Genomic DNA, 26,838 nt, shown 5'->3' on the forward strand with positions numbered 1-26,838 from the left:
GAGAGAGGGATAGGGAGAGAGAGTGGGAAAAGGAGGGGAGAGGAGGAATGAGAGAGAGGGAGGGAGGGGTAGGGTAGAGAAAGGGTGGGGAGAAGAGAGAAAGACAGAAGGAATGACAGAGGGAGGGTAAGGGAGAGAGATGGAGAAAAGGGAGAGTAGGAATGAGAGAGGAGAGAGAGAAGGGGAGGGAGGGATAGAGGGGAGAGAGTGTGGGGAAAAGAGGGGAGAGAGGAGGAATGAGAGAGAAGAGAGAGAGAAGGGGAGGAGGGATAGAGGGGAGAGAGGAGGATTGAGAGAGAAGGGGAGGGAGGGATAGAGGGAAGAGAGAGGGAGGGATGTCTCGACTCCTCCCCTGTTTTCCCGCAGCTGTAACACAAACACAGACACACACCCGAGCTGAGTGCTGAGGGAGCCGGTACCGCCTCGTCCCCTCGCTGGCAGACACAGCGACACCCACAGCCACAGCCACAGGGACAGGACACCGGGACACCGCAGGTACCTCATCCCGCCGCAGTGCGCCGGTCCCCGATCGTCTCCATCCTCCATCCCGGGCACCTTGTACCGGCGGGCGGCTCCCTCCTGCCACCGCAGGTCAATCTCACCCGCCGCTCCATCCTGTCTCATCACCCCCTCCTCGCTCCCTTCTCATGTTTCTCATGACCCCTTCCCTCTCTCCTCTTTCCCCCTCCCCGATTCTCCCTCTCCCCACACCCACCTCTCTCCTTCTTCACCCTCTCCTCTCCTCCTCCCTTACCTATCTTCCCCAGCCCTCTCCCGCCCCACCGCAATCCCTCTCCGCGGGTCTCCCTCAACCCACCCCCGGCCGTGTTATCATTTCTTCCCACCTAATTACCTGCACCCCCTCCCCACCCCCAGTCCACTCGTTTATTTTCTCTCCCTCTCCCACCTCTCCCCGACCCCACAGCCTCTGACTCTGAGGTGCCAGACCCCTTTCGCTCCCCCATTCGCCCCCCTGTGAGCCCGGCTCCATCTGGCCGGCCCCGCCCTTTCGCCCTGCTCTCGGCACCGTCACTCAGCCACCGCCGGCCCGGCTCTTCCACAGATCTGCACTGCTCGCCTCTGTCTTATGTCCCCTGAGTGGATGGGACAGCTGTGTGTGTGCTCTCCATGTCTCCGCGCGTGTGTGCCCTATTTACATGTACACGCGTGTGGTTTGCACGTATGGCCTGCTCGTGTTCCTGTATCCCAGTATGTGTATACTGTATGTTTCTGTGTGTGAGAGAGAGAATGAGCCTGTGTGTGTGTGTGAGAGAGAGAGAGAGAGAGTACTAGTGTGTGTGTGTCTGTTTGTATGTATGTCTGAGACAGAGGGTGCCAGTGTGTGTCACTCTGTCTATGTGAGTGTGTGTTTGTGTTTGTGTGTATGCGTGTGTGTGCATGCACATGTGTGTGGGTATGTGTATCTGTGTGTATGTGTGTGAGAAAGAGCGACTGTGTGTGTGTGTGTGTGTGTGTGTGCATGTGTGTGTGTTGGACTGTATATTAACTCCTATGATTTCATTTGTAAAATTGTACCTGTATAATTGGGTCCTGGATCCCCACAGCAGACAACAGGCCCTTCAGCCCACTGAGTCCATTCTGACCTCTTACACTGACTCCTCAAAGACCCCTTTCCATTCCCCCACACACCCATCAGCTCCCCGTCACTCACACACTGGAGGGATGATTCCCAGTGACTGATCAAGCCACCAACTCACACATCTCAGGGACATGGGAAGCAAACAGAGCGCCTGGGGGAAAGCCACAGGGTCTCGGGGAGAATGAGCACACTCTACACAGTCAGCACCCGAGGCTGGGATTGAGTCTGGCTGTCTGGAGACGTGAGACGGCAGCTTTAATCGTTGAGTCACACATGCTAACCTGCACATACATGTGTGCCATTGTATCAATGTTGTGTGAATCTGTGCACTGACCGGTGTCCCTCAGTCCCTCTCCCTGAGAGGGATATCAGTACACTGACCGGTGTCCCTCAGTCCCTCTCCCTCAGGGGGATATCTGTGCACTGACCAGTGTCCCTCAGTCCCTCTCCCTCAGGGTGATATCTGTACACTGACCGGTGTCCCTCAGTCCCTCTCTCTCGGGGGGATATCTGTGATCTACTTTGATTGTGCCTCATCTTTTCCATATATTCCCGACTTATTGTTTCTTTCTGTCCTTCGTTATTTTTATAGTCTTTCCTGGAATCTGGAATCAGTGTGATGGAGAGTGTTTGTTTGTGACACCTCATTTCAGTGGTGTCTCTCTCGCTGTCTCCCTGTCAGCTGTTGGCCATTTTGCTCCTCCTCAATTCCTGTCCCTTCATACCGTCTTCTCCTACCCCACTCCCTCCTTCCCTGCTCATTCCCCGCTCCTTTTCCCCAATCCCCCTCTATTCCCCCCACTACCACTCTCCCTTTCCTCCCACACTTTGGTCCACTTTCTCCTTCCACACTCCCCTCTCCCCTCTCCTTACCTACCTCTTTCATTCTGCTCTTCTCCTTGATCACCCACCCCATATTACCCCTTCCTCCCTCATTTGCCACCTCCTTTCCCACTCATTCCCCCTCCCCTTCTCCCTTCCTGCTCTCTGCACTTCCCTTTCCTTCCTCCTTCTCTCCCCTTCTCTCTCCCCCTCCTCACCTCACTCCCCCCCTAACTCTCCACCTAACCCCCTTCCCTCAATACCTTCTCCCCTTCCCCTGACTCCCTCTCTCCTCCATTCTCTCCCCACTTTTCCTCCTTCCCTCCCTCCATTCCCTCACTCCTCCCCTCACTCTCTCTCTCCTCCATTCTCTCCCCACTTTTCCACCTTCTCTTCCTCCATTCTCTCCCCCTCTCCCTCCCCTCCGCTCATCCCAACCCCCCTACCCCTCCCCCTTATCCACTTGTCAAACACCACCGTCTTGCCAAGGGGCAACAAAAGTGCCGTTGTCTGCCTCCCGTGCAGAGTCAGGCTCTGGGGGCCGGTACCCCTGGCGGGGGGGGGGGTGGGGAGTGTCGTGTAATGCCGGGCTTCCCCCTGACATCATCCCTCTCCCCACACAATGGCTCGCCTGTCTGAAGGAAGGAGAACATACAGAGCTTCCTATCCTGAGTGACAGCAGTCCCCAGCGCCCTCTCTATGCAAACACCATTTACCAACCTGTCAGATCGATCATTTTCTTATCAATACAGTGTGTTACGTAAACAGAGAAAGCTCGGAGGCACATAAAGACCCGTGCGTCCAGGAGCAAGATTGACTGAAAGGCGAGGAAGCGGGTAGGGAGGGTAAATGAGAGAGGAGCAGAGTGCTGTTCTTAGCGAGGAGAATGGGGGACGAAAGTCAAAGATGGTGCAATATTTGCACAGGGTACTGGGTTTAACCTATCGAATGGTGAGAGAGTAGACTTGGAGAGGATGTTCCCCACGGTGGGGGAGTCTGAGGCCAGAGGACACAACCTCAGAGTAGAGGGGCGGCCATTTAGAATGGAGATGAGGAGGGATTTCTCTTGCCAGAGGGTGGTGAGTCTGTGGAATCTGTTGCCACAGACACCTATGGAGACCAGCATCACTGGGCATATTTAAAAGCAGTGGTTGGTAGATTCTTGGCTGGTCAGGGTATGAAGGAATACAGGAGATTGGGGCTGAGGGAGAAGATGGATCAGCCATGATGAAATGAAGGAGCAGACTCGATGGGCAGAACGGCCTGATTCTGCTCCTACCTTACGGACTTAATTGCTCTATTGTCACGTGTACCGAGAATACGTTTTAAAATTTTACTCTAATACAACGTGGAATAGGCCTTTCTGGTCCTTCGAGCCAGGAAATCACCCTGCAATCCCCTATCGTGATCCCAGCCTAATCACGGGACAGTTTACAATGACCAATTAGCCCACCAGCCAGTACGTCTTTGGTCTGTGGGAGGAAACCCATGCGGTCACAGGAAGAATGTACAAACTCCTTACAGGCTGCAGTGGGAATTGAACCCGGGTTTCCTGCACCGTGAAGTGTTGTGCTAACCACTACACCACCCTGCAGCCTACAGAAGGAGATGGAGCGAAGAACTTTGGCTTTGAGTACCACCCAGTCAGGTTATTCCAGCCATAGGAATATTGAGGTAGTAAGGAGGAAAAGAGAATGCAGAATTGGACATGAGCTCTGAGGAAGGGTCCCAGCCCGAAACACCAGCCTTTTATTCATTTCCACAGATGCTGCCTGACCTACTGAGTTCCTCCAGCGTTTTGTGTGTATTGCTCAGGATTTCCAGCATCTGCAGAATCTCCAGTGTTTACAAATTGCAGAATATAATTTTGCAGTGACGGAGAAATACACATGCAGGTAGAGAAGCGAAGGCCATTTGGGGAAAGACTGTGAGATCAGCTTATCACTCAAGGGGTTCCTTCAAGGGTCTGATAACAGCGGGGTAGGGGCTGTCCCTCAACTTGGTGGTACGCGCTATCACGCTTTTGTATCTTCTGCCCGACGGGAGAGAGGGGAGAACGTCCAGGGTGGGAGGGCCCTGGCTCGTCGAGCATCTCTGCTTCGTCCGCCATAAGCAGAGCTTCCCGGCAGCCAAACATACAAATTCTGATTCCCATTCCCATTCCGACTTGTCCTCTTGTGCCGTGATGAGGCCTGCCTCAGGGTGGAGCAAAAATTCCTTCTGGGACGCCTCCAACCTGATGGTATGAATATCAATTTCTCCTTCCAGTAAACTACATTTCAACCCCCCCACTTCCTATTCTCACCTTCCCCAAGGGTCCCCTCCTCCTATGGTCCACCCTTCTCTATATCAGAATCCTTCTTCTCCAGACCGTCATCTTGCCCACCGACCTGGCTTCACCTATCATCTTCCAGCAAACCTCCTTCCCCTCTTCCCACCTTTTTCATTCTGGTATCTCCCCTCTTCCCTCCTCATTCCTGAAGAAGGGTCTCGGCCCGAGACGTTGACTGTTGATTCATTGCCCGACTAGTTGAGTCCCTCCAGCGTTTTGTTTGTGTTGCTTTTGACTCCCGGCCCATCTCATGTTTATGGGCTCCTCGATTTTGCTGGCTGCTCTCTGCGGGGTCGGGAAGGGCCAACAGAGTCTGTGGAGGGGAGGGTGGTTTCTGCGTTGTGCTGAGCTGTGTCCACAGCTCTGCAGTTTCCTGCGGTCATGGGCCGAAGCTGAGATGCGCCGGTTAAGATGCTTTCTGTGGTGCGTTTGTGGACCACAACAGGAGCACCATGGACAGTGTCGGTCTCCTTACCAAGGGGAGGGAGCACCAGGGATGGTGTACCGGACCAGAAGCTGGTACAGGTGGGTTGTCTCGTGAGGAGAGATTGGACAGGCTGGGGTTGTGACAGTGTGGCGGGGGGTGGGGGCATCTGGGACTGAAACACACCGAATCCAGAGGGGTGGGGGGTGGTTAGTGCAGGGACAGGGTCAGACACAGGGTGAGGCTCCCTCCACACCATCCCGTCACACGCTCCCAGATGCAGGGTCAGGGAGTTAGACGGGTTAGGCACAGACTAAACCAGAGTAATGAGGGCTACCTTTCTGTCTGTGAGTCTGAGAGGGTGGTGAGAGTGTGGAACGAGCTGCCAGCACAAGTGGTGCATGTGAGCTCAATTTCAATGTCTGAGAGAAGTTTGGATAGGCACATGGATGGTAGGGGTATGGTCCCAGTGCAGGTCGATGGGAGCTGGCAGATTAAATGGTTCGGCATGGGCTAGATGGGCCGAAGGGCCTGTTCATGAGCTCTATTTTTCCAGGACCCAGTGACCTGTGCTGTACCACATGCATTGCTGTGAGTGATCAACGTTCGATGTGAACGTTGGTGGTAAATCTGTAGGTGATACGATCTGTTGCGGTGCCGTGCATTGCAGGGACAGTTGCCCGAGTCCACACCTTGCTCTCGGTCAGGGGGTGCGATGCAATGGGACGGCAGTTAGCGGTGGGACCCCAGTCAGTGCTGATGGGCGGAGGGACCTCGGGGCACAAGTCAGTGCAGGTAAATGAGATGTTGAAGTAGGCAAATGAGACTCCTGTCTATTTCTGCCATGGCGTAGATATAAAAATTGGGGCATTGTGTCACGCTACAGGGAGGATGTGATTTCACTGGAGGGAGAGAGTACAGAGGTGATTTTTCTCCCCTTCCCCCACCCACCACTTCCTTATTCTGGCATCTTCCCCCTTCATTTCCAGTATTGATGAAGCATTGACTGTACATTCCCCTCTGTAGGTGCTGTCTAACCTGCTGCGTTCCGCCTGCACTTTGTCTGTCTTACTCAAGATTTCCAGCATCTACAGTATCTCCTGTGTTTAAGATTCCTCGGGAGGTTTCGTGGCCTTGGGGGGCTTGGGTGATAACGATTGCTTCCCTTGGAGTGAAGGAGGCTGAGGAAGATCTGATAGAGGTTTATAAAACCACAAGGTGTTGGGGTGGGGGGCAGGTGGGAAAGTAAGAACTCCTTTAACACAAGAGACTCTTCAGATGTTGGAAATTCAGAGCAATAAACACAAAATTCCTCAAGAACTCAGCAGGTCCGAACTTCTTTTTCTTTTTTTTTGTAATTTATTTTTTATTGAAGTTCATCATCAAACAAACATTTCCATACGATGTATTTCAGACACCGTACATATTTATCATAGAATCATATTTGTCACAAATCTCCACATAATATATATCTGAGGTATACACTTATTGAAAGGAGAGGAAAGAAAGAACAATCGAAAGAAGAAACTATGTACATAGTAGGGAGTGATCCTATTTTTACAACATATTCATTGACTTGTGAGAATAAAATCAGGCCTATGAGGTGTTATGTAGTTAACTCAGTTTTCCCAGTATAAATCAAATTGAACTTATTTTCTAAGGTGAGGTACCAGAGCCCGAAGATTCACTCTCACTGTTTTAGGATCAGCTTTTCTCCCCCTCCGAAACCAGATTTCTGAATGTTCCGTGAACCCGTGAACACTACCTCACTCTTCCTCTTTTGCACTCTAATATTTTTATTTCTTAGACAATAAGACCATAAGGCATAGGAGCAGAATTAGGCTTGTCTTGTCCGCTCCAGCATTCCATCACGGCTGATTTATTTTCACTCACTACCTCGTTCCGCTTTCTCACCATAAACTTTGATGCTCTTACTAATCAGGAATCTATCAACCACTATCTTAAATATACCCAATGACTTCCACAGCCATCTGCGGCCATGAATTCCACAGGTTCACCACCTGGTGAAATAAATACCTCCTTATGTCTTTTCTAAAAGGACGTCCTTCTATTCTGAGGCTGTGTCCTCTGGTCCTAGTCTCTCCCACGATTGGAAAGATCCTCCTCACACCCACTCTACCTCCACCTTTCATATTCAGCAGATTCAATGAGATCCCTCCTCATTTTTCTTGTTGTAACTTAATAGTGATTTATTTTATGTTTTGCTCTCTGCATTGCTGCTACAAAACATTTCTCAATATACTTCAATGGCAATAACCCTGATTCTGATTATAAGTCAAGAGGGTGGTGGTTTAAGGTGAGACAATGTTCGGGGAGGGGGGTGCTTCCCCCACAGAGAGCAGAGCCTGGAATGTGGTTCCTGAGGGGGGTGGTGGAAGCACAAACCACACAACCCCCGCCCGCCCACTTCCCTGACACATTTACCATGCATCCAGGTGAGCACTGGCCTCAGAAGGGTAAAGGTGATAGGGGTCAGCGGTACAGCATAGGCAAGATGGCCCAAAGGGCCTGTTTGGCAGCTGGCCCTGAGGACCGGTCTCCTCTGGTCACGGGCCCTCCTGAAGCAGGGTGGGGGTGCAGGACCTGGACCTGCGACCTCAGTGTCCCTTGGCAGCTCGCACCCATCCCTGACAAAAGAGCCTTGCTCAGCACGTCCAGTCATTGCCTCACAGAGGAGAAACCTTTTGGCTTCCCTTTCCATCACCCACAAAGGCCATGAAATAGGGGGCAGAATTAGGTCATTCTGCCCATCAAGTCTTCCCCTCCCCCAATTTTTATTTTCTCACTCCCATTCTCCTCACAGCCCTTAACCCCCTCACCAATCAGGAGCCTAACAATCTCTGCCGTCAATACATCCAGTGACTTGTCATCCTCTGCAACACATTCCACAGATTCTCCACCCTCTGGCTGAAAAGTTCCTCCTGGTCTCCATTCTGAAGGGTAGTCCCATTATTTTGTGCCCCAAAACCTTCCCACTGTTAGAAACATCTTCTCCACGTCCATTCCACAGGCCTTTCGGCTTCTATGAGATCTCCCTTCACCCTTCTGAACTCCATCGAGTACAAGCTCAGAGACATCAGACCCTCCAGGATCATAATTGCAAACCTCCTCTGGAGCCTCATCAAGGTCAACACATCCTTCCTTAGTACTGGGGTGCAATGTTACTCACAATATTCCAAACACGGTCTGACTAATGCCTTAGAATTGGACTTAGAATTAGTCTATTTCTGTCATATGTACGAGAGACAATGAAAGCTTGCTCTTACAGAGCAGATCATGACACAGTGCAAGGTAAAACAATAACAGAATAAAGTGTAACAGCTGCAGAGGAAGAGCAGTGCAGGTAATCATTAAGCTGCCAGATAACGAGGTCGTCTGTGAGATCAAGAGTTCACTGTATTGTACAAGAGATTCATTCAACATCCTCTCAAAGTAAATGCTAACATTGCATTTGCCCTCCTTACCACTGACTCAACCAGAACGTTAGAATCAAAATCGGAACCAGGTTCGGTTATCGCCGGCAAATGTCGTGAAATGTGTCATTTTGTGGCAGCAGAACAGTGCAATAAATACCAGAAATTGCAATAAGCAGATATACAAAGTGATCAAATAGTGCAAAACGAGAGCAAGAGTTTAATCAGACACAGTGCAAATAGCCTTTGAGTCACGCCGCCTAGCAATCCCCCCAATTTAATCCCAGCCTGACCTCAGGACAATTTACGATGACCCATTAACTTACCAACTGGACTGCGGGAGGAAACTGGAGCACCCAGAGGAAAGCCACGCGATCACGGGGAGAACGTACAAACCCCTTACAGGCAGCGTGGGTACTTCAGAGATCTGATGGTTCAGGGGGAAAAGCTGTTGCAAAAATGCTGACTGTGTGTCCTCGGGCTCCTGTAGCTCTTCCCTGATGGAAGTACAGTAATGAAGAGAGGGGATGGTAGTAATGAGACGAAGAGCGGTGAGGGTCTTTAATGACGGATGCCACCCTCTCGAGGGTCCGCCTTTTGAAGATGCCCTTGATTCTGGGGAGACTAGTGCCCGTGATGGAGGTGTCTGAGTTCACAACTTTCTGCAGCTTTCTCTGATCCTGTACACTGGGGCATCCATACCAGGCGGTGATGCAATCATGCTAACGTTAACCTTGAGGGAATCCCGCACGAGGACTCCTCTTATCCCTATGGTTTCTAAACTCTCTCCCCATGGGCCACACCTTTCCTCTTCTTAGCAAAGTACATGACCCCCCAGACTTCCCCACGCTGTGTTCCGATTACCAGTTGTCTGCTCACTCTCCCAACGAACCCATGTCCCTCCGCGGATCCCCAGCCTCTGCCACACTCCTTGAGACCATAAGACATGGGAGCAGAATTAGGCCATTCAGCCCATCGAGTCTGCTCCGTCATTTCATCATGGCTGACCTCAACCCCACTCTCCTGCCTTCTCCCCGTAACCTTTGACGCCCTGACTGATCAACCTCTGTTTTAACGGACTGGGCCTCCACAGCCATCCCCCAGATTCACTGCCCTCCAGCTAAAAAAATTCCTCCTCATCTCTGTTTTAAATGGATATTCTGAAGCTGTGCCCTCTGGTACTAGACCATAGGAAACATCCTCTCCATGTCCACTCTATCTAGGCCTTTCAATATCATTAGGTTTCAATAAGATCCTTCCTCATTCTTCTAAACTCCAGTGAGTACAGGCCATAAAACACTCTTCACATGTTAACTCTTTCATTCCCAGAATCATTCTCACAAACCTTCTCTGGACCCTCTCCAATGACAGCATATCTTTTCTTAGATGAGAAGCCCAGAGCTGCTCACAATAGCCCAAGTGTGGTCAGGCTTTATAAAGCCTCAGCATTACACCTTTCCTTCCTGGGATCATCTGCAAACTTGGCTGCAGTGGCACCGAAGGTTCCTCCTTCCAAACCGTATCCCAGAGTCGCCCCTCTTGTGAGAGCCGGCGTCTGCAAACCCCACCTACGAGCACATTGAAACGGGCCACATGGAGGTCACTGAGACACGGGGGTGGGTGGGGGGTAGGAGCACAGGCTATTTGATCCGACTGCCCTTCCTCCGGGCTTTTAGGTGAAGCCACGGGAGCCGGAAAAGAGATCCACCAATCCAAGGGAGGCAACTAGCTCCGTTTAGATGGCGGGGGGGGGGGCGCGGTGGTGTGGCTGACTCTCCCCCACGTCCAGTCCCAGGGGGATGGGGAGGTACACAGGTAATGGCGGGACCCATGCAGGGAGATGTTGGGGGTCGAAGACCGCCCCCTGAAAGAGGCTGTTCATGCAAAAGCTTTCTATAACTATGTCTGAAGTATATTTAATGAGGCAGCGAATCCCACCGATAGATTACTCTCTGCGAAAAGCAGCTCTTCCTCGTCTCCGTCCGAAATCTTACCCCCCGTGAGGCCACGTCCCTAGTTCTAGACTGGTATTGTGGCTGGGACAGGAGCGATGGGCAGAAGGGCCTGCTCCTGTGCCATTGGATGTTCTACCAACACAAAGGCCAAGGTTGTTAGTCCTTCGGTCACTGTTGTGGCATGGAGACGTAATATGGAGCATACAGCACAGTACAGACCCTTTGGCCCACAATGTCGTGCAGACCTATAGAAATATACTCTGCGATCAATCTAACCCTTCCCTCCTCACGGTCTGAAATCTTGCCTCTGACATCCCCCCACCCCCCTTCATAATTTCTCCACTCACCTTAAAGTGTGGCCCTCTGGTATTAGCCGTACTGCCCTGGGGAAAAATGCTGCTGGCTGTCCACTCTATGCCTCGTAATCTTATACCCCTCTATCATCACTTCTCATTCTCCTTCACTCCAAAGAGAAAAGCCCTCACCCACTCAACCTTTCCTCATAAGACATGCTCTCTAATCCAGGTGGCATCCTGTTAAATCTCCTCCGCACCCTCTCGAAACCTTTCACATCCTTCCTGTAATGAGGCAACCAGAACTATTTCGGCTTGAAAACAGCTGCTTCCTTTCCCTCCTCGACTAAATCTGCGACCGTTTTCGCCCTCTGAGGTTCCCCGAATCCTGCCACTCTTGTCTTGATTGGTTGGTCTTTATGTGGTCCTGCCCGATTACAGCTGATCCCAGCTCCTGCCCTGACACCGTTGTAATGGGGCACAAGCGTGGCTCCCAACCCCATTCAAGCCCGAGTGTCTCCGGCCTGTGAGAATTCACAGTGCGGACATGCCAGTGATCGTAGTGGCCCCATATCTGTGATGTCACAGCGTCTTCCCACCTGCCTCAGCCACCAGCTAGAAGCAATGCCTCCATATTGTCCAGTTCTTACTCAGGAATAAAATGGCTGCCTCTACGCCCTCCTGTGAACCGACTGCTTGATGGAACGAGAGTGTGTGTGTGGCCCCCCTCTCCCCTTGTTCTCTCACCCCCTTTCCCCTATTCTCTCCCCCTTTTGCCTGTGCTCCCCCAATACCCCCTCCCTCTCTCTCCCCTGTTTCTCCATAACTCCCTGTTCTCACTCTCCACTCACTCTTCCCCCTCCTTCCCATTCTCCCTCACTCCCCGGCACTGCAACCACTCCCCGTCTTCTCCCTGCCCCTCATTCACTTCCCCCTCCCCTGCTCTCTCCATCCTCACTGTCCTCACCCTCTCCCTCCGCCCCTCCTGCTGTGAGATAAGGGGGAATGTTGACTCTGCCCTGTCCTGCCCCGGGCGGGATACTTTCCCTTGGTCGCTGACAAACTGTCTTCACACACAGGGTTGCTGTGACAACCAGTCAAACACACAGGACAACACTGGGATGCCGGCCTCCCTGGTGACAGCAGAAATATAGCTGTTCCCTTTTGGGAGGTGGGGGTGGGGGGAAGAGAGACAGAGGAAGAGAGTGGGAGAGTGTATGTGTCTGTCTGTCTCAATGTGTGTGTGTCTGTCTCACTGTCTCAGTGTGAGTGTCTGTCTGTCTCAATATGTGTGTGTCTATCTCACTGTGTGTGTCTCTGTTTCACTGTGAGTGTATGTGTCTGTCTGTGTCTCAGTGTGTGTGTGTGTGTGTCTGCCTCAGTGTGAGTGTCTGTCTGTCTCAATGTGTGTGTGTCTGTCTCACTGTGTGTGTCTCTGTCTCACTGTGAATGTATGTGTCTGTCTCACTGTCTCACTGTCTCAGTGTGTGTGTGTGTGTGTGTGTGGGTGTGTGGTGTGTCTGCCTCAGTGTGAGCATCTGTCTGTCTCACTGTGTGTGTCTCTGCTTCACTGTGAGTGTATGTGTCTGTCTCACTGTCTCAGTGTGTGTGTGTGTCTCTCTCTCTCTCTGGGTGTGTGTGTGTCTGTCTGTCTGTCTCAGTGTGTGTGTGTTTATAGAGTATGTGTATATGTGTGTGTGTGGGAGCCGAGATTAGTGGCCACTGACTTTATCTGCTCTATTGAGCTCCCATTCCCACTGTAACCTGTCAACCCCAACATTCCCACGGACTCCCCCCTCACCCACACATGGGGGCATTTCAGAGCAGCCGATAATCCACTGACTTGCTCCTCTCTGCGACGTGGGAGGGAACCGAGGTCCTCGCGGGAAACCCAAAGTCACAGGCAGAGCATGCAGATCTCCTAGACCACTCCCCACTCCCCCCCCCACACATACACACACACACACCAGCAGCAGCAGCAAAGGTCAGGACAGAACCCAGGTCTCTGAAGATGTGAGGCAGTGGCTCTAAGAGCTGGGTTATTGTAAATGGGGCACCACTAAAATGTAGTTTGGCAGATGTGCACAGATCTCCAGATATGCTCATTCCCAGGTACACACACAATTCCAGAAGTGATCTATCTGTCATGGTTACACAAAATCACAGAAGTGTTCTGTTTCCCAGGTTTGCATGGGGATTCCAGATGTGCATATCAATAGAAAGTGTGAAACCCCCAGATGTGTTTCCAGGAGTGCATAGAATTTCTGTCATACACACTATCCCTCTGCGTCCAATATGCCAGATGTTCAGTTCTCCAGTTATGCTCTGCTCCGCAGGTACAATAGGATTCCAGTTGTAGACAGTATCCAGATGTGGACAGTTCCAGATGTGCACTCTGCCTGGGGCACACTACAATTCCAGTTGTAGACAGTATCCAGATGTGGACAGTTCCAGATGTGCACTCTTCCTGGGGCACACCACAATTCCAGTCGTAGGTAGTTTTCCAGATGTGCATTCTACCTGGGGCACACTACAATCCTAGTTGTAGACAGTATCCAGATGTGGACAGTTCCAGATGTGCACTCTGCCTGGGGCACACCACAATTCCAGTCGTAGGCAGTTTTCCAGATGTGGGTGGTTGTTCAGATGTCTGGACATGCCTGCTACATTTCCAGCTCTAAGCAGCTCTCCAGATGTGCACAGCTCTGCAGATGTGAGCTGTACCTGATGATTGCTACCATTCCAGTTGTGGACGGGAGACGAGGTGTTCATAACCCCTCAGGCGTGCTACGATTTCCAGCTGGGTGCAGTTCTCCAGATATGGCATCATTCCTGATTCCAGGTGACCACGCAGACCCTCCCGAGGAGACCACCCCAGCGAGCTGACACACAGCGCCGCCCCTTCGCCCAGTGGGTGCCGGTGGAAGATGGCGGACGCGGGAGGGAGCCTGGCCGAACTCGAGAAGTCTTTCCGCAAGTTCGCCATCCACGGAGACACCAAGGCCAGTGGCCTGGACATGACGGGCAAGAACTTTGCCAAGCTCTGCAAGGACTGCAAGGTGATCGATGGGAAGACTGTCACTGGCACTGATGTGGACATCGTCTTCACCAAGGTCAAGTAAGTGTCAAGCAAGTTTTCTTAATTTTTTTCCATAAAAAACTACAGTCGAGCAACAATGTAAACTAAAACATCAGGGGGATATCCACACACTGGCCAGAGTCCCTCAGACCCTCTCCCCCTGTACACCACAACCGTAAGAGAATGGAGTAGAATTGGGCCCATACAGTCTGCTCTGCCATTCCATCAAGGCTGATTCATTTTCCCTCTCAACACTATCCCTCTGACCTCTCCCCAAACCTTTCTCTCCCGGACCAGTCAACATCCTGTGAACCTCAATGACCCAATGACCCGGCTTTCACAGATACCTGTGGCAGCAACTTCCACAGATTCACCACCCTTTGGCTAAAGAAACTCCTCCTCATCTCCATTCTAACTGGATGTCTTCCTGTTCTAAGTCTGTGCCCTCTGGTCCTAGACCCCCCCACTATAGGAAACATCTACCTTATCAAGCCTTTCAGCATTTGATGGCTTTCAATCAGATCCTCATTCTTCTAAATTCCAAGGAGTATAGGGGAACGATAACCTTTTCATTCCCAGAATTATTCTTGTCACGCTCCTCTGAACCTTCTCCAATGTAAGCACATCCTTTCTTAGAAAAGGACCCTGGAATTACTCACAAGTGGAGCCTCACCAGTGCCTTATAAAGCCTCAGCATTACACCCTTGCCTTTGTATTCTAGTCCTCTTGAAATGAACAGTGACATCACATTGTCTTCCTCACCACTGACTCAACCTGCAAGTCAACCTTAGGACTCCCAAGTCCCTTTGTGCCTCAGATTTTTGAATTTTCTGCCCATTTAGAAAATAGTTTATGCTTTTGTCCCTTCTACCAAAGTGCCCGACCATACACTACCCAACACTATATTCCATCTGCCACTTCTCTGCCCATTTTTCCATTTTGTCTAAGTCCTTCTGCAGACTCTCTGGTTCCTCAACGCTACCCAGCCCTGCATCTACCTTCGTATCATCCACAAATTTAGCCACAAAGCCATCGATTCCATCATGCAAATTATTCACATATAATGTGAAAAGAAGCAGTCACAACATCAGCCCCCGTGCAACACCACTAGCCCCTGAGAGCCAACGAGAAAAGGCTCCCTTTGTTTCCGCACTTTGCCTCCTGCTAGTCAGCCAAACCGCTATCCACGCTAGTATCTTTCCTGTAAAACCATGGGCTCTTTTCTTGTAAGCAGCTTCATGTGCAGAACCGTGTTAAAGACCTTCTGAAAATCCAAGTACACAACATCCATCGATTCTCCTTTGTCTAGCCTGCTTGTTATTTCCTCAAAGAATTTCAAAATATCTGTCAGGCAAGATTTTCCCATAAGGAAACCATACCGACTTTGGCCTATTTTTCTTTGTTACTCCAAGCATTCTAAGAACTCATCCTTAACATTTGATTTCAACATCTTCCCAACCACTGAGGTCAGACTAATTGGCCTATAATTTCTTTTCTATTGCCTCCCTCCCTCCTTGAAGAGTGGGTGACAGTTGCAATTTTCCAGTCCTCCGGAACCATGCCAGAATCTAGTGATTCTTGAAAGGTTATTACCAATTCCTCCACAATATCCCTAGCCAACTCTTTCAGAACGCCGGGATGCAGACCATCTGGTCCAAGTGATTTATCCTGCTTCAGACCTTCCAGCTTCCTAAACACCTTTCCCAGTGATAGCAATTGCACTCATTTCTGCCCCTAACATTCCCAAACTTCCAGCATACTGCTAGTGTCTTCCACAGTGAAGACAGTTGCAAAATACTTACCCAGTTCATCTGCCATTTCTTTGTCCCATATTACTACCTCTCCAGCATCATTTTCCAGCAGTCCAATATCCATTTTTGCCTCTCTTTTACTCGTTATATATCTGGAGAAATACTTTTGGTATCCTCTGAGATACTATTGGCCAGCCTACCTTCATAATTCACCTTCTTCCTCTTTTTGGCTTTTTTAATTGCCTTCTGTCAATCCTCTTATGTCCCACTATTAGATGGCCTCTCTTTAGCTTTTCTGTTGTTTTTGACTTTCCTCGTCAGCCACCGTTGCATTATCCTGCCTTCAGAATATATTTTCTTCTTTGGGATGCATATCTATCCTCTGCCTTCCTAATTTCTCCCAGAAACTCCAGCTATTGCTGTTCCGCCATCACTCTTCCAATTAACTTTGGCCATTTCCTCTCTCCTGCCTCTATAACTAACTTTACTCCACTGTAATACTGATACATCTGACTTTAGCTTCACCTTCTCAAATTGCAGGCTGTCACACTATGATCACTGCCTCCTAAGGGTTCCTTTACCTTAAGCTCCCAAATCAAATCAAATTCATTACACAGCACTTAATCCAGCATAGCCTTCCTCTAGTGGGCTCAACCACAAACTGCACTAAAAAGCCATCTCATAGGTCATTCTACAAATTTTCTCTCATCAACCTGATTTTCCTAGTCTGCCTGCACATTGAGATTACCCACGGCATTCGTAATATTGCCCTTTGGACTTGTGTTTGGCATACACTGACCCGACTCAGTCCCTCTCCCCCGGGGGGATATCTATACACTGACCCTACTCAGTCCCTCTCCCCCGGGGGGGGTATCTGTACACTGACCCTACTCAGTCCCTCTCCCCCGGGGGGGTATCTGTACACTGACTGGTGTCCCTCATCCCCTCTCCCTCGGGGGGATATCTGTACACTGACTAGTGTCTCTCAGTCCCTCTCCCTCAGGGGGATGTCTGTACACTGAACGGTGTCCCTCAGTCCCTCTCCCTCAGGGGGATATCTGCACACTGACCGGTGTCCCTCATCCCCTCTCCCTCAGGGAGATATCTGTACACTGACCAGTATCTCTCAGTCCCTCTCCCTCAGGGGGATATCTGTACACTGATCAGTGTCTCACAGTCCCTCTCCCTCAGGGGGATGTCTGTACACTGACCGGTATCCCTCAGTCCCTCTCCTTCAGAGGGATATCTGTACACTGACCGGTGTCCTTCAGTCCCTCTCCCTCAGGGGGATATCTGTACACTGACCAGTGTCCCTCAGTCCCTCTCCCTCAGGGGGATATCTGTACACTGACTGGTGTCCCTCAGTCCCTCTCCCTCGGGGGGATATCTGTATACTGACCGGTGTCCCTCAGTCCCTCTCCCTCAGCAGGATATCTGTACATTGATCGGTGTCCCTCAGTCCCTCTCCCTCAGGGGGATATCTGTACACTGACTGGCGTCCCTCCACCCCTCTCCCTCAGGGGGATATCTGTACATTGACCAGTGTCCCTCAGTCCCTCTCCCTCAGGGGAATATCTGTACACTGACCGGTATCTCTCAGTCCCTCTTCCTCAGGGGGATATTTGTGTAATGACCGGTGTCCCTCAGTCCCTCTCCCTCAGGGGGATATCTGTACATTGATCGGTGTCCCTCAGTCCCTCTCCCTCAGGGGGATATCTGTACACTGACTGGTGTCCCTCCATCCCTCTCCCTCAGGGGGATATCTGTACATTGACCAGTGTCCCTCAGTCCCTCTCCCTCAGGGGGATATCGGTACACTGACTGGTGTCCCTCAATCCCTCTCCCTCAGGGGGATATCTGTACACTGACCGGTATCTCTCAGTCCCTCTTCCTCAGGGGGATATTTGTATAATGACTGGTGTCCCTCAGTCCCTCTCCCTCTGGGGGATATCTGTACACTGACCGGTGTCCCTCAGTCCCTCTCCCTCAGGGGGATATCTGTACATTGATCAGTGTCCCTCAGTCCCTCTCCCTCAGGGGGATAGCTGTACAGTGACCGGTGTCCCTTCGTCCCTCTCCCTCAGGGGGATATCTGTACACTGACCGGTGTCTCTCAGTCCCTCTGCCTGGGGGTGAATATCTGTACACTGACCGGTGTCTCTCAGTCCCTCTCCCTGGGGGTGAATAGCTGTACACTGACCGGTGTCTCTCAGTCCCTCTCCCTGGGGGGGATATCTGTACGCTGACCGGTGTCTCTCAGTCCCTCTCCCTGGGGGGGATATCTGTACACTGACCGGTGTCTCTCAGTCCCTCTGCCTGGGGGTGAATATCTGTACACTGACCGGTGTCTCTCAGTCCCTCTCCCTGGGGGGGATATCTGTACACTGACCGGTGTCTCTCAGTCCCTCTGCCTGGGGGTGAATATCTGTACACTGACCGGTGTCTCTCAGTCCCTCTCCCTGGGGGGGATATCTGTACACTGACCGGTGTCTCTCAGTCCCTCTGCCTGGGGGTGAATAGCTGTACGCTGACCGGTGTCCCTCAGTCCCTCTCCCTCAGGGGGATATCTGTACATTGATCAGTGTCCCTCAGTCCCTCTCCCTCAGGGGGATAGCTGTACAGTGACCGGTGTCCCTTCGTCCCTCTCCCTCAGGGGGATATCTGTACACTGACCGGTGTCTCTCAGTCCCTCTCCCTCAGGGGGATATCTGTACACTGATCAGTGTCCCTCAGTCCCTCTCCCTCAGGGGGATATCTGTACACTGACCGGTGTCCCTCAGTCCCTCTCCCTCAGGGGGATATCTGTACACTGACCGGTGTCCCTCAGTCCCTCTCCCTCAGGGGGATATCTGTACACTGACCGGTGTCCCTCAGTCCCTCTCCCTCAGGGGGATATCTGTACACTGACCGGTGTCCCTCAGTCCCTCTCCTTCAGAGGGATATCTGTACACTGACCGGTGTCCTTCAGTCCCTCTCCCTCAGGGGGATATCTGTACACTGACTGGTGTCCCTCAGTCCCTCTCCCTCGGGGGGATATCTGTATACTGACCGGTGTCCCTCAGTCCCTCTCCCTCAGCAGGATATCTGTACATTGATCGGTGTCCCTCAGTCCCTCTCCCTCAGGGGGATATCTGTACACTGACTGGCGTCCCTCCATCCCTCTCCCTCAGGGGGATATCTGTACACTGACCGGTGTCTCTCAGTCCCTCTCCCTGGGGGTGAATAGCTGTACACTGACCGGTGTCTCTCAGTCCCTCTCCCTGGGGGGGATATCTGTACACTGACCGGTGTCCCTCAGTCCCTCTCCCCCGGGGGGATATCTGTACACTGACCGGTGTCCCTCAGTCCCTCTCCCTCAGGGGGATATCTGTACACTGACCAGTGTCCCTCAGTCCCTCTCCCCCGGGGGGATATCTGTACACTGACCGGTGTCGCTCAGTCCCTCTCCCTCAGGGGGATATCTGTACACTGATCGGTGTCCCTCAGTCCCTCTCCCCCGGGGGGATATCTGTACACTGACCGGTGTCCCTCAGTCCCTCTCCCCCGGGGGGATATCTGTACACTGACCGGTGTCCCTCAGTCCCTCTCCCTCAGGGGGATATCTGTACACTGACCGGTGTCCCTCAGTCCCTCTCCCTCAGGGGGATATCTGTACACTGACCGGTGTCTCTCAGTCCCTCTCCCTGGGGGGGATATCTGTACACTGACCGGTGTCCCTCAGTCCCTCTCCCCCAGGGGGGATATCTGTACACTGACCGGTGTCTCTCAGTCCCTCTCCCCCGGGGGGATATCTGTACACTGACTGGTGTCTCTCAGTCCCTCTCCCCGGGGGGATATCTGTACACTGACCGGTGTCTCTCAGTCCCTCTCCCCCGGGGGGACATCTGTACACTGACCGGTGTCCCTCAGTCCCTCTCCCCCAGGGGGGATATCTGTACACTGACCGGTGTCTCTCAGTCCCTCTCCCTGGGGGGGATATCTGTACACTGACCGGTGTCCCTCAGTCCCTCTGCCTGGGGGTGAATAGCTGTACGCTGACCGGTGTCTCTCAGTCCCTCTCCCTCAGGGGGATATCTGTACACTGACCGGTGTCCCTCAGTCCCTCTCCCTCAGGGGGATATCTGTACACTGACCAGTGTCCCTCAGTCCCTCTCCCTCAGGGGGATATCTGTACACTGACCGGTGTCCCTCATTCCCTTTCCCTCAGGGGGATATCTGTACACTGACCGGTGTCCCTCAGTCCCTCTCCCTCAGGGGGATATCTGTACACTGACCGGTGTCTCTCAGTCCCTCTCCCTCAGGGGGATATCTGTACACTGACCGGTGTCTCTCAGTCCCTCTCCCCGGGGGGATATCTGTATACTGACCAGTGTTTCTCGAATCCTTGTCTACAGGGCAAAGTCAGCTCGTGTGATAAACTTTGAGGAGTTCAAACAAGCTCTGAAGCAGCTGTCGAAGAAAAGGTTTAAGGACCTGGGGGAGGATGAAGCGCAGGAAGCCACATTCACCCTCATTGCCGGCAAGGATCCCGTGTTGGTCGGAGTCACAGTAAGTAAAGGTTTCCCTGCAATTCATAGTCCTTCCGAGGCTTCCAACCTGGGTTTGGAAGGGAGCCTTCGAATAACCTTTTACCCAATTGCCATCACAGTCGATTGTGTATGTTATTACTCTGCAACTTTCCTGGGAGTGTGTGACGGACGGTGTGGGGGGAGTCTCACCCTGTGTCTGACCCTGTCCCTGGGAGTGTGTGACGGGACGGTGTGGAGGGAGCCTCACCCTGTGTCTGACCCTGTCCCTGGGGGTGTGTGACGGGACGGTGTGGAGGGAGCCTCACCCTGTGTCTGTCCCTGTTCCTGGGTGTGTGTGACGGGATGGTGTGGAGGGAGCCTCACCCTGTGTCTGACCCTGTCCCTGGGAGTGTGTGACGGGACGGTGTGGAGGGAGTCTCACCCTGTGTCTGACCCTGTCCCTGGGGGTGTGTGACGGGATGGTGTGGAGGGAGCCTCACCCTGTGTCTGACCCTGTCCCTGGGGGTGTGTGATGGGACGGTGTGGGGGGAGCCTCACCCTGTGTCTGACCCTGTCCCTGGGAGTGTGTGATGGGACGGTGTGGGGGGAGCCTCACCCTGTGTCTGACCCTGTCCCGGGGAGTGTGTGACGGGACGGTGTGGAGGGAGCCTCACCCTATGTCTGACCCTGTCCCCGGGAGTGTGTGACGGGACGGTGTGGAGGGAGCCTCACCCTGTGTCTGACCCTGTCCCTGGGAGTGTGATATGGGACGGTGTGGAGGGAGCCTCACCCTGTGTCTGTCCCTGTTCCTGGGTGTGTGATATGGGACGGTGTGGGGGGAGCCTCACCCTGTGTCTGACCCTGTCCCTGGGAGTGTGTGACGGGACGGTGTGGAGGGAGCCTCACCCTGTGTCTGACCCTGTCCCTGGGAGTGTGTGACGGGACGGTGTGGAGGGAGCTTCACCCTGTGTCTGACCCTGTCCCTGGGGGTGTGTGACGGGGCAGTATGGAGGGAGTCTCACCCTGTGTCTGAACCTGACCCTGGGAGTGTGTGACGGGACGGTGTGGAGGTAGTTTCTGATGGGACGGGACTTGCTGGGCTAAATGCTGTTTCTCTGTTTCTCTCCTCCCCCCCCCCTCACCCGTGCCCCCCGCAGAAGGCAGCCAAGGCCGGCGCTGTGGATCGCCTGACAGACACGTCCAAGTTCACGGGGTCCCACAAGGAGCGGTTTGATGAGAGCGGCAAGGGCCGGGGCAGGGCGGGGCGCGAGGACCTGGTGCAGCACACGGGCTTTGTGGCTGCCTACAGGGGCATGGGCACCTATGACGAGAAGGTCAAGGGCTCCAAGTGATTGGCTGGGATGGTGGAGCCAGCCCCTCTCTCTTTCCTCCTCTCTCCCCTGCTCCTCAGCCCTCGCCCCCTCCAGCTCGCTCCCTGACTCCCTCCATGGTTTGGGGGACGGGTGTGGTTGGGTGGTTGTGGGGGAGGTGTTCCTTGCTTCCTTGGCATTCACCCGCTTGACCCTGGAGTCGCCCAGCACAGAAACAGGACGTTCGGCCTGGCTCGTCCACACTGGCCAACGTACCTGCCTAGGCTTCTGTCGTTTGTTTGGCTGTATCCCTCTACAGCTCTCCTCTCCGTCTACCTGTCCAATCATTGCTTAAAAGTAGTAATCGACCCCACCTCCTCTGGAAGCTCCACCGCCCTTTAAACCTCTCCCCCTCTCAATTTAAACCTGTACGCTCTACTAAACTCCTCTACCCCTCATGATTTTATCAGGTCACGCTCCTCTGGCAACGCATCCCAGACAACAAACCCTGTCTTTGTGAAAGACGCTTACCCCTCAAGTCCCCTTTAAAACCCCTCCCCTTAAACCTGCCCCCTCAAACCTACCCCCTCTAGCTGCTGATCTGCGTGCTCTAAGCACCTCATCTTCCCTCCTGTGCTTGACCTATAGTTTTTCCGCTCTAAGCTCCCCATTGGCTGACCTTGGAGGGTGTGTCTCCTCAATCTTATCTCAACGTATATTCTCCTTCCATCAGAAGCCATTCGGCCCTCCCAGTCTGAGCTAGCTCTCCAAGCTAGCACTCCCTGTAACCTGCTCTCTCTCACGTGTTCCTCAGCTCTTGAAAGCCCCCGCCACCCTCTCATACTATGACAGCTTTTTAACCTGGTTGGCATCTGTTGGGGATGTGGGTGGGGTTTGGGTGCTCCAGGAGGGGACGGGAGCAGAGTGCTTATGAAATAAGATCACAAGACCATAACACATAAGAGCAGAATCAGGCCATTTGGCCCATCGAGTCTGCTCCACTATTTCATCATGGCTGATCCATTTTCCCTCTCAGCCCCAATCTCCCCATATCCCTTCACGCCCTGACTAATCAAGAATCTATCAACCTCTGCCTTAAAAACACCCGATGACTTGGCCTCCACAGCCGCCTGTAGCAACGAATTCCACAGATTTACCGCCGTCTGGCTGAAGAAATTCCTTCTCTCCTCCGTTCTGAAAATATGCGGGCTCAGGCCATAGCCGATGTTGGGATCAAACTCGGGTCCCCAGAGCCATGAGTCCACAGCTCCCGTCACTGGGCCACTTCCCGGGGATTGCTTAAGCATTTGACAGTATCTCTGTAGAGTCATACAGCACGAAAATAGGCCCTCAGGCCCAACTGGTCCCTGCAGACCACGATTCCCATCTGAGCTCATACCAGGGGTTTGACCCAAATCCCTCTAAACCTCCCCCATCCGTGTACCTGTTCTAATGTCTCTTCAACATGATGTAAACATACCTGCCTCAACCACTTCCTCTGGCAGCTCGTTCCATTTCCTCACCACCCTCTGGGTGGAAAAGTTCCCACTCAGGTCCCTGTTAAATCTCTCCCCTCTCACCTTAAACCTGTGCCCTCTAGTTCTTGGTTTCCCAACCCTGAATGCGTAACCCATTCCCCCTTCGGTGAAAGAAGTCCCAATCTGCTCGACCTCTCCCCATAATCCAGTCCTTCGATTCCCAGTAACATCCTCATAAACCTCATGAACTCTTTCTGGCTTGTAGCATCTGTCCTGCAGCAGGGCAATCAATACTTCAAGTGTGGCCTCGCCAACATCTTGTGCAACTGAAACACGGTCTCCCAACTTCTGCCCTCAGTGCATTCAGTGAAATCAGAATCCGGACAATTGTTCGGCTTGCAGCCCGCATCTCCCTTCATTCCCACTGCGTTTCCTTCACCAAGAGCAAGTCTGGTTCAGTTGTACCCTCCGATCTGCCAGGCAGAGGAGAAGGGTGTGTGGGTGGGGAGGGATTTGGTTTCTTAACATCACCAGGAGATTTTCTTATGAAAAGCCCCTCGATCAAGTGAAAGCTGATAAAAGAGAGCAAAATCCAGATTGTGAGTCTGTATTTGAACATCTCAGATCCAGAGGTGGACGATGTTGAGGTGTTTTCACCAGTGGGAGGGATACCAGTCACTTAAAACTGAGGAGAGCGGTGAACCTCTGGAATTCTCTGCCTGGAGGGTAACGGTGCCTGGAAAATGAAAGGAGGAGAGATGAAAGTTCACAAGATCAGGGAACTGAGGGTGTCGGGGAGATAGTACCGAAGACGAGTTGAGGCCAGCCTAGATCAGCTGAGATCACACCGACTGGCAGGGTGGGTTCAAGGGGCTGAGTGGCCTCCTCCCATTCCTATTCCCTTGTATTCTTCTTTGGTGTTGTCCCGAACAATTCATCGTGGGCCAGTTGTCCCGCAGTATCCCCAAGGATCCTGGGCCTCACGTGCAGAAGGGGGAAAGATGGTGAGGTCTTTGAAAAGAAAGAACTTGGTTTGAGAATGAGTAGTTTCTGAAGTTTGTTTATTGGTTAGACCAAGTTAGTTTGTTGGTTGGACTGATAATCTGGAGGCCCAAACTGATAGCCCGGGCTCAGCATTGCAGGGTTTCTATTCAAGTGTGTAAATGGGTCTAGAATGGAATAAACAGGTTAACACAATGTCTTAAAGGAGACAGCAGAGGCCAGGGGCTGGAATATGGAGCAAGACACACAAAAAGCTGGAGGAGCTGAGCAGGTTGGGCAGCATCTGTGGAGGGAAATGATCGGTCAGCATTTTGTCTCGAGACCATTCATCATCATCATCATTATGTGCCGTGTCGTATGATATAGGCGATTATGGTCTTTGACCATGATTGTTCTTGGCACCTTTTTCTACAGAAGTGGTTTAATTGCCTTCTTGTGGACAGTGTCTTTACGCCAGCTATTATCAATGCTCTTTAGAGATTTCCTGCCTGGTATCAGAAGTCACATAACCAGGAGTTGTGATACGCACCCCCTGCTCGTATGACCATCCACCAGCTGCTCCTGTGGCTTTCTGTGACCCTGATCAGGGAGGGGGGTTGTTGGGGGGCTAAGCAGGTGCTACACCTTACCGGAGGGTGACCTGCAGACTAGCAGAGGGAAGGAGCACCTTACACCTCCTTAGGTAGAAACATACAGTTGGAGTCAGAAGATTACATACTCCTTAGCCAAATACATTTAAACTCAGTTTTTCACAATTCCTGACATTTAATCCTAGAAAACATTCCCTGTCTTAGGTCAGTTAGGATCATTATTTTAAGAATGTGAAATGTCAGAATAATAGTAGAGAGAATGATTTATTTCAGCTTTTATTTCTTTCATCACTTTCCCAGTGAGTCAGAAGTTTACATACACTTTGTTAGTATTTGGTAGTATTACCTTTAAATTGCTTAACTTGGGTCAAATGTTTTGGGTAGCCTTCCACAAGCTTCTCACAGTCAGTTGCTGGAATTTTGTTCCATTCCTCCAGACAGAACTGGTGTAACTGAGTCAGGTTTGTAGGCCTCCTTGCTCGCACACGTTTTTTCAGTTTTGCCCAGAAATTTTCTATCGGATTGAGTCAGGGCTTTGTGATGGCCACTCCAATACCATGACTTTGTTGTCCTTAAGCAATTTTGCCACAACTTTGGAGGTATGCTTAGGGTCATTGTCCATTTGGAAGACCCATTTGTGACCAAGATTTAACTTCCTGGCTGATGTCTTGAGTTGTTGCTTCAATATATCCACATAATTTTCCTTCCTCATGATGCCATCTATTTTGTGAAGTGCACCAGTCGCTCCTGCAGCAAAGCACCCCCACAACATGATGCTGCCACCCCATGCTTCACGGTTGGGATGGTGTTCTTCGGCTTGCAAGCTTCACCCTTTTTCCTCCAAACATAACGATGGTCATTATGGCCAAACAGTTCAATTTTTGTTTCATCAGACCAGAAGACATTTCTCCAAAAAGTAAGATCTTTGTCCCCATGTGCATTTGCAAACTGTAGTCTGGCTTTTTTATGGTGGTTTTGGAGCAGTGGCTTCTTCCTTGCTAAGCAGCCTTTCAGGTTATGTCAATATAGGACTCGTTTTACTGTGGATATAGATACTTGTCTACCTGTTTCCTCCAGCATCTTCACAAGGTCCTTTGCTGTTGTTCTGGGATTGATTTTCACCTTTCGCGCCAAAGTATGTTCATCTCTAGGAGACAGAATGTGTCTCCTTCCTGAGCGGTATGACAGCTGCGTGGTCCCATGGTGTTTATACTTGCGTACTATTGTTTGTACAGATGAATGCGGTAACTCCAGGCATCTGGAAATTGTTCCCAAGGATGAATCAGACTTGTGGAGGTCCACAATTTTTTTTCTGAGGTCTTGGCTGATTTCTTTTGATTTTGTTTGTAAACTTCTGATCCATTGGAATTGTGATATAGCCAATTAAAAGTGAAATAATCTGTCTATAAACAATTGTTGGAAGAATTACTTGTGTCACGCATGAAATAGATGTCCTCAATGTCTTGCCAAAACTATAGTTTGCTAATATGAAATCTGTGGAGTGGTTAAACGAGTTTTAATGACTTCAGTGTAAGTGTATGTAAACTTCTGACTTCAACTGTATCTCCACCCCACCGTCCAAGACTATTATTCTGGACTAAAAGAGTAGGAGGGGAGATAGCCAGTACAAAAAGGTGGAGGGAAGGGATCTGAAACTGTTGTCGAGGCTGGATGTCTAAAAGGAAGAGTGTAGAATGGCCAGGGAGGCAGACGAGAAAAGGGTACATATACACATCCTCTCCTTCCCCCTTGGACGGGTGTGAGGAACTCTTCAGAATGGGTTTGCCCTTGGTGAAGTGGTTCTAGTCCGGAATCACTGACTGACGCCGGGTCGTGCTGATGGGGAGGTGATCTGGTTGGTGGACTTGGGTGAATTTAGCTATGTAGATACAGGCCTGTCCCCTCCCTTTGACTCCACATCACACTCCCACCCTGCCCCGTGCCCTGCTCACAGCTCTGACAGCCAAGGTGACCCGCAGGCCCAACACTCCACCGAACTAGTTCAGATCAACTGGACTTCCCAGCCAGACATTGTCCACGCTGATGGACGCTGCCTGAACACAGTGCAGTGCAGGAACAGATGCTGTGAATTTAATGAAGTCATTTTAAGCCACATGGTCTGTTCATTTCGCGTTCGTTCATGTGCTTTGTCTAAACGTCTGATAAACTTTGCTGTCATGTCTACTTCCAACTGCAGCCAGCATTCTCTCCTATCGTTCGGGTTTGCTGTATTCCACCTCTCACCGCACGCTCCTTTGCC

The 26,838-nt window shown here is 51.6% G+C and overlaps 1 protein-coding gene across 2 annotated transcripts; it reads left to right on the plus strand.

Moving 5' to 3' along the window:
• The first annotated feature begins 348 nt into the window (after positions 1-348).
• Positions 349-24,907, plus strand: LOC134352874 (tubulin polymerization-promoting protein family member 3-like). 2 transcript variants are annotated; one of them, XM_063060430.1, is made up of 4 exons: positions 349-495; positions 13,607-13,978; positions 20,085-20,238; positions 21,356-24,907. In XM_063060430.1, exons 2-4 carry the CDS (start codon positions 13,788-13,790, stop codon positions 21,548-21,550), a joined length of 540 nt encoding a protein of 179 aa, XP_062916500.1. In that variant the 5' UTR covers positions 349-495; positions 13,607-13,787; the 3' UTR covers positions 21,551-24,907. The 2 variants fall into 2 exon arrangements, with proteins under 2 accessions (XP_062916500.1, XP_062916497.1); XM_063060427.1 differs by having other exon boundaries at positions 13,703-13,978.
• Positions 24,908-26,838: the final 1,931 nt, after the last annotated feature.

Source organism: Mobula hypostoma, chromosome 10, assembly GCF_963921235.1.
Source record: "Mobula hypostoma chromosome 10, sMobHyp1.1, whole genome shotgun sequence".
Taxonomy (NCBI): domain Eukaryota; kingdom Metazoa; phylum Chordata; class Chondrichthyes; order Myliobatiformes; family Myliobatidae; genus Mobula; species Mobula hypostoma.